At 35.8% G+C, this 8179-nt stretch overlaps 1 protein-coding gene across 2 annotated transcripts; it reads right to left on the bottom strand.

Moving 5' to 3' along the window:
* Positions 1–237: 237 nt before the first annotated feature.
* ciao3 (cytosolic iron-sulfur assembly component 3) lies at positions 238–7003 on the bottom strand. Of its 2 annotated transcripts, none has more exons than XM_016238527.1 (11): positions 6772–7003; positions 6244–6339; positions 6001–6144; positions 5140–5269; positions 4917–5051; positions 4699–4817; positions 2999–3128; positions 2832–2904; positions 2620–2757; positions 1308–1465; positions 238–906 (listed from the first exon to the last, which is right to left on the bottom strand). In XM_016238527.1, the coding sequence occupies exons 1-11, from the start codon at positions 6835–6837 to the stop codon at positions 665–667; spliced, it is 1431 nt and encodes a 476-aa protein (XP_016094013.1). In that variant the 5' UTR covers positions 6838–7003; the 3' UTR covers positions 238–664. The 2 variants fall into 2 exon arrangements, with proteins under 2 accessions (XP_016094013.1, XP_016094011.1); XM_016238525.1 differs by having other exon boundaries at positions 239–906; positions 5140–5272; positions 6772–7002.
* Positions 7004–8179: the final 1176 nt, after the last annotated feature.

Here is an 8179-nt window from a genome sequence, read left to right as displayed (position 1 = left end):
TTGAAATCTACTGTATGTGTGTGTATTTATATATACATAATAAATAAACGGTACACATGTAAACAAAAACTTATTTTGGATGCGATTAATCGCAGGACAGCACTAGAAAAAAAGTAAAACACAAATCACAAATATAAACAAAGAATGAATAGAATTAAAATATATTTATAGTTCATTTTCTCAATAAATAGAATTACATTAATGGAATGATTCATATATTTATTATCATCATAAATCAAAATATATTTAAAAAAAAGAAGAAAGTATAATTTTTAGTGCATACTACATAGTAACATCTATTGCGTTTTTTTGCATTCAACACTTTCACAAAATCTGTGAAACAAACTCACAAATACATGAAAGAAAACAATAACACAAGGCAACATTCATGGACAGAAAAATTGCCTACTGCTAAAAAAAAAGACACAAAGACCGGTTTGATTTGTAGTCTGACCCCAGCCTTTTCCAGCGGATACTTTATAGAAGCAGGAAATATAACTTCATCTGTCTTATCAAACATAATCACATTTGCTAATGGCGTGTCTAGAAGTGTTTAGCTGGTGTAGTGTCAAATGCATCTTAAAGTGTAACTTGACTTTGACAAACATTTAACGGAAGGCAAAGAAACAACTTAAATGGTTCATCAGTGTCTCGTGTCTCCTCCTCACCACTTTATACTGAGTCCACTGGTGTTTTTTTCTACGGCGTGGTACTGCGTGTGCAGCAGCGGTCTGGCTTTCTCCTTTCCCACGCTCTCTAACCAGCTCTGATAGAGTTCAGCCACTCGCAAGTCCTGCTCTGGCACCGAGGTACGTTCACCGTGGTACAACTCCTCCACCTGCTGCAGCAACTCTTTGTTGGTTTGATCTGATGAAGGCTTCAGCTGACCTCCGCCATTCAGAGATCCTGTAGAACACAATCCAAAGTGTCAGTGAATCCGATCTGAAACACTATCCCATTATTGTCTGCGATTGATAGGTTATGCAAATTTCGAACAGATATCATTCTAGAGAACAGTATCAGAATATTATACAAATTCAACAATGACAAAACCGTGGCACAAAGAATTTCACTCTACGGAGCAAAGAGTACAAAATATAACATCAAAGTAACTATGAAAACATGTAATTACGTAATTTTTTTAATATATTTAGGAATATAATAAAAATATAAATCTAAAAAAGTGAAATAGTACAATTTGCTAAATGCAACGTTTTTTTCTCTCACATAGTAAAAGTTTTTCTCACACAAAGTTTACAAATGTTACAAAAAGAAGGTTTTTAAGCACTGGGGGTGTCATTTCTGACCTGACGGACATGCCATCACTTCTACAAAGTGGTACTGTGACTTTCCACGTTTCAGCTTCTGCACCAAGTTCTGAATGTTCCTGAAGCCGTAGACGGCAGCGAATCGCAGCAGAACTTGACCGTCCTTCTCTAGAGTGACTTCCTGGAAGTCTTTGTTTCTTTTGGGGGGACAAATCAAAACAATGTCACTTACAGAGACACTACCATGAGATGTGAGCAATAAACTATAATAGCACCATGGTATTTCTGGAAGTGTTATGGTGAACAAACCCTTAAAAGCAGTCTTTTTAAATAAAACGTGACCGGTGATGCATTATTCCTTACATTAACAGTACTGTGGTAGTACCATGGAGTGATAAGAGTGATTTATCAGATGTTAATATTGATGATTGTACTGTCGTATAATTTACTTTTAAGAATACCATACTATTACATGGTTCCCATCATCGCTGACCAGTTTCCAGTCATAGAAATCGTTTTAAAGTGATTTTTTACACAGAAATTCTTAGTTCAAAATTACTTACATTTAGAAATGCAGTTACACTCTAGTCATTTCTAGCCAAAGAAATACGTTAGAAGAACTTGTAGAACTATAGAAATTGTATTAGCGTGATCGAAGACTTTAAAAATTCCATGAAAAAATCATTTTCCTGGTCGGTCTCAAAAAGCACGGTAAATATTTCATAACATTTATACATTTCAGACAATCGAAACCTTAAAATGAATATTCATTATTTACAGTAAATATCAATCAATTCGTTACACTAGCATTCAAATGCTTGGGGTCGGTAAGATTTTGAAAAATATTTTTGAAAGACGTCTCACCAAGGCTGCATGTATTTGATCAAAAATACAGAAAAACAGCAATATTGTGAGATGATATTACAATTTCGAATAAGAGTCGTCTATTTTAATGTGTCAAAATGTAATTTAATCCTGTGATGCAAAGCTGAATTTTCGGCATCATTACTTCAGTCTTCAGTGTCACACGATCCTTCAGAAATCATGCTAATATAGTAAAAATAAAACATTCATTATTATCAATGCTGAAAACCGTTAAAAAGATTTTTTCCAGAATTCTTTGATTAATAGATAGTTTAAGGTTTAACGGCATTTTTATCATTTGAAATGGAAATCTTCTATAACAACATGAGAGTCTTTTGACCATTTTGATTAAATTAATGCAACCTTGCTAAACAAAGGTTTGAATTTCTTTAAAAGAAAATCGACTGACCCTAAACTTTTTAACAGTGGTGAACAAACAACACAGTTCTGGGGTCACTGTAACAAATATTGCTGTGTTCAGACGTACTTTATTGTCTTGTAAGTGAGTTCATCTACTTCAACCCCAAACAGCTGTTTGGCAGCATGTTTGTAGATGTGATGAAGGTATCCTCCCGATCCACTTCCTGCGTGACCCAGCAGCTCCTCCCCACATACGTTACTGAACCTAAAACACATTCACACGTATGAGTCTATTTCATAAGTGATAGCTGGGTTTCACTGCCAAACAGAAGAACTTACATTGTGTCTAAAGGTGCCACTTCCACGTCCCTCAAGGACACATTCTCCTCTTCCAACATCTTCAGAACTTCACCTATGAATCAGACACATAGACAATGAGGTCTTATGGCTATAATCTTACCCGTTTTCCTTCAGTTCGTGATTTTAACCCTATTAGATTCACTCACCTGAAGTGATGACGCAGTCCACCTCTCTGGTCTCGTACTCGCTGAGGTAGAAGTCTGGTCTGGAAGCCTCGAGTTTCTTATCATAGCAGGGCATCACGGTCACATGGTAGATCTGCTGTGGTGAAACACCCTGTCAAAGCAAAAGATGGAGAATGAAAATCTCATACTAGAACTACCATTCTAATGCACTGATATATCCCATGATTCAAAATGCATTTTGACCTTGATTTGTCACGTAAATGTAGTAAGTGGGGGGGGGGGGGTTTAATTAAACAATAATTAAATAAATATAATTTTTTAAATATATAAAAAACAAGCATTTGCATTTCATTTGAAAAATATTTACATATATTTTAATAACAAATATCATTCAAATAATGTATCAATTAAACTTTTAAAAAAATTGACCTGAGAAATAGTCTGTTATGTTGTTAATATTAAATCAAACAATTAAAAAAAGAAATAAATTAGTGCTGTCAAACGATTAATCGCATCCAAAATAAGTTTTTGTTTACATAATATATGTGTGTGTACTGTGTGTATATATTATGTTTAGATAAATACACACACATACAGTACATATTTAGAAAATATTTACATGTATATACATTTATATTATATTTTCTATTATATATCAATATGTTTAATATATAAACATAACATTTTTCTTAAATATATATACATGCATGTGTGTGTGTGTTTATATATACATAATAAATATACACAGTACACACACATATATATTATGTAAACAAAAAATTTTATTTTGGATGCGATTAATCGTTTGACAGCACTAAGTGTAAATACATTTGCTCTTAATTTATTTCAATGTGCTTGATTATTGGCCATTTACTGGAATAATTATTTAATTAATAATAACTAATAAAACCTGACTTTAGGTCTTAATCGCAAAAGTGTTGTTTACATACTATATGTGTGTACTGTATATATTTATTATGTATAATATATAAACACACATGTATATATTTAAAAAGTATTTACATTTGTACTTGTATATAATTATAGAATAATTATTTAATTAATAATAACTAATAAAACCTGACTTTAGGTCTTAATCGCAAAAGTGTTGTTTACATACTATATTTGTGTACTGTATATATTTATGTATAATATATAAACACACACACGTATATATTTAAAAAATATTTGTATGTATTTACATTTGTACTTGTATATAATTATACAATATATACATGTATGTGTGTGTATTTATATATACATAATAAATATACACAGTACACACACATGTATTATGTAAATAAAAACTTTTATTTTGAATGCGATTAATCGCGATTAATCATTTCGCAGGCCTACCTGACTTACGGTTAAATTTCTGCATGAAATTTGCATGTCACTCAATTTAATTTATTAATATTTGATGTAAATAAAAAGTATGTTTAGTAGTTGATTAGCTTTGTGCAAGTCACAAAACAAAAAGCTTTGCATCTACAACACGTCAGAGACCAAATAAGGGTTTATAATAATAAGTTTAAATAACAAATTATTTAGCAATATATTTAAACAACTATAAAGCATAAAGCAATGTCTAATGTGGCCTTCAAAATTCAAATCAAGTCTAAAAATACTTCAAAAAATGTTTTTAATGTGAGACTTTGTGTTTAGCACAAAGCACTGTGGGCCGTTTCTCCCTCTCTGAACAGACGTTTGTTGTTTAGTACCTTCTGAGAGGCGAAATAGCCCTTGACCAGAGAACCCATCATCTGCTGCGGCGAGCGGGTCGTGCTGATGTACGGGAGGATGAATTCACCATGAGTCTTCTCAGCATAGCAGATCCAGCCTGAACCAAACACAAAAGATCAAGAACAAATCCATATTGGACCCATAATAAAACACACTGCCGACAATATGTCCGAAAATAAAAAACAGACGCATCTACCTGGACAGGCAGACGCCAGCATCGGTAGAGCCTTCTTGTCTGCTTCCTTCCGTCTGAATCGCTCTAGAAACTCCCTCTGGCTTTCTAACAGGCTGAATGAGCGACTGAAGCCGGTGTCAAACACATGATGGACACCTGAAAGACCAGTATGCGGTTTCCATGATCTCAATACACACTGCAGGATGTCTTTGACTGGTCATATGAAACGTGGACTCAAACTCACCCAAGTTCTTCAGGAAGCTGGTGAGTCTACGAGCCACTTCGCTGCTGCTGAGACCGTAGTGTGCTGCTAGAGAGGCTCTCGACTGAGGAGACACAGACACCACCACCACCTTCTGCTCGCTACTGCTGACCTGCTGCACACAGACACAAACATGCTGTGGGTGACATTCATTTGGAGTAAAATGTTAAAGGGGTCATATGATGCTATTTTAAAGATCATTATTTGGTGTCTTTGGTGTAACAGAATATGTTGACATGCTTTAATGTTCAAAAAACACATGATTTTTCAAATACTGTACATTATTGTAGGTCCTATATGCCCCGCCTCTCTCAAACGCTTCGTTTTCAACAAAGCCCCCTCCTTTGACAAGCGCAGTCTGCTCTGATTGGCCAGCTGACCCAGTGCATTGTGATTGGCCGAACAATTCGAACATCTGGGTTGTGCTGTTCTATTGTGAATAAATCTTAACCAATGATTCCTAATTGCATCTACTTCCGGAAGGCCAAATAAAGTGCTTTTGCTTTCGCACTGAATCACACAGCGTCTCCCTGACATGCTGCTTCAACACTAACTGCGGTTACTGAAACCACGCCTTCTTTCTTTGCGTGCACATTTGGGCGGCATTATGCTAATATTTCCACATAGTGAGGTAGATATGTGGGGGCGTGTTAGAACGAGCCGTTTTAGGTAGGCGTGACTGACTCTTAACTTTGATAAAGAATATCTCTTTGGTTTTGAGACTTTAGTCTTTGCAACTTTACAGATCTTCTTTATGCACCAAGAGCTTGTAACACTCCAAAGAGAACGGAAAACTTGAAATCGCATCATATGACCCCTTTAAGCACAGCTGAATTAGTGCACCTTATTTTGACGTAGCACACGATACAGTTCCTCGTGACTCTGTTGGGTGATCAGGACACTCTCCGCAGACGTGATGCAGCCACTGCAAGCCAGACAGTCGTTTAGAGTAATCTTGGCTTTCTCCAACTTCTGCCGTTGACCATCCTGGGAAACAAGCATTTATTCATCACATCTGACGGATGACACACAGACACGACTTCCACAACGCAGGCTCAAAATCAAAGTCCCATCATTTGTACTCACCTGATCGACCTGAAAATAACTGCCATCATCTTCTATCTGGATTTTAGCCACGGATCTGCCCTGCTTCTTTTCCACCTTTACAGGCTTCACACATGCCTGATCAATTGGGCAAATTAACACTAGTGAAATTATATTTCGGTATACTACTACTGTTCAAAAGATGGGGTGGTGGGGGGGTTAATACTTTTATTCAATGATTAAATTGAACAAAAGTGCCAGTAAAGTGCACATGCATTTTGTATACTTAGGCCGCTCTCTAGGTTTTGAGACGCAGCCACTTCCATTACCTTGGGAGCTCTAACTAAATGAATGTCCTTGATAATTAGCATTTACAAGACTTAACGTTATCAAAACACTTGTCAGAAACATGTGTCACTTTTGTAAACTGTATCGTTATCTACACAATGTTACATGCGTTTAGCTTAGGATCAGCTGACCGGTGTTAGCTGCCTATCATACAGATAGGGTATAAAGTAAAAGCACTGGACTGATAATAATGTGTCTGTTTCAAATGTTACATGCAGAAACCTGAGACGGAGTGATAAAATCATCCAGATCCGTGAGCTGAAGCACTCCACTGAAATGCGACGCCATTGTTTTGCTGCTGCTGCGTATTCCTCAGAGCCACAGAGAGAGAGAGAGAGAGAGAGAGAGAGTTGCGCCAGCTCTGTTCACTCCAATGGTCCGGTTTTTTCCACAGCAATGGCGGATCATGGAGCCTCTCAATGGTTCCCGGAAGTTAGCAGCAAACGCTAGCAGCGCGATAGAGTTACAGCTGAACAGAGCGTTTGCGATGCACTTTTAAAAGTTAAGACGTTTAAATAATGAGATTGTATATCATCAGTAAATCTGGATTAAATTACTTTGTTTTATAAAGTATGCTAGAGGAGTATTCCTCTGTAATTTAGTAGATTTGGGGGAATATAAAGTTAATCAGTTAATGTTATACGTAGATAACGTTAACGACACAAAACAAATCAGGGGGCATCTTATTAAAATCGTTTCCCTTAATGCAGTTTCATCCGTCGTTATGGAAGTAGAGAAATGTGGGGGTTTTTTTCAGTTTGAGGGAAGTTATATATTACTATATGAACACAGCAGTGGTGCGTGTAACGAGGACATCCTCTGTTTTCCTTTTGCACGTGTAACAAAGAATAAAATAACTTATTGTGATTTAAAAAAAATTTTTATTTTTACGACGCATCCTATTAAACGTTTTAGAGTTGTAGATTTGAGTATGCAGAAACATGTGGAGTGTTTTAGGCATTGGGTGTTTTTGTGACCATTACCTGTTATGTTTTAACGAAAAATAAATAAATAATAATTTATAAAATAAATAATAAATAGGCAGGCAAGCAGTTTGGAAAAAGGAAGTGTACTAGACTAAATAGAGAAGAATTCTAAATATCAAAATTACTATATGACTGCTCTATAATAGAAGTAATCATACTAAATATTTTGTCACTGTATTGTATACTTACATCTGTTTTAGTAGTTATATTAGTAATCTACTGTAGAAGCTCAGTGACGTCACAGGACTGATACTGTATGTGATGGAGCATAAGGGTTGAAGCAGTGCTGAAGGGACCATGGTGAAATTGAAAACATAACAAGGTATGTTTCTATCAAGCCAGCAATAAGGTACCATGCTAAATGTGTATTCTACTGCCATATTATATAAGAAGCCATGCTAAACGGAATATGCAATGTATATTAGAAAAATAATAATTGTAATGAATTATATTACTGATGTTGCATGTCAAGAGTGCTGCAGGAAGAGGATGGTACAGGTCAGGAGTGGTGATGACCAATGATGTTACAGGTGGAGGGTCAGATATGTTGGCTGGGTGCTTGAAGAGGATACATTTCTCAGTTTTTGTGAGGTCAGGTGCTTTTCTGTTTACTGCAATCAGCTCTTCCACTCTGACTGATGGAG

The sequence above is a fragment of the Sinocyclocheilus grahami genome, unplaced genomic scaffold, assembly GCF_001515645.1.
Source record: "Sinocyclocheilus grahami isolate Dianchi unplaced genomic scaffold, SAMN03320097.WGS_v1.1 scaffold542.1, whole genome shotgun sequence".
NCBI classification, from domain to species: domain Eukaryota; kingdom Metazoa; phylum Chordata; class Actinopteri; order Cypriniformes; family Cyprinidae; genus Sinocyclocheilus; species Sinocyclocheilus grahami.
Note: the sequence above shows the minus strand (reverse complement) of the source record. Positions and strands in the feature narration are given on the sequence as shown.

Bases quoted from the DNA above. Each gene is read 5' to 3' on its own strand.
- ciao3 (XM_016238525.1), bottom strand. From the start codon at position 6,837: ATGGCGTCGCATTTCAGTGGAGTGCTTCAGCTCACGGATCTGGATGAT. The intron at 5,273-6,000 runs GTGCACTAATTC...GTCTGTGTGCAG, and splicing joins GTGTGCTACGTCAAAATAAG to CAGGTCAGCAGTAGCGAGCA. The intron at 5,052-5,139 runs GTGAGTTTGAGT...CTGGTCTTTCAG, and splicing joins CAGCTTCCTGAAGAACTTGG to GTGTCCATCATGTGTTTGAC.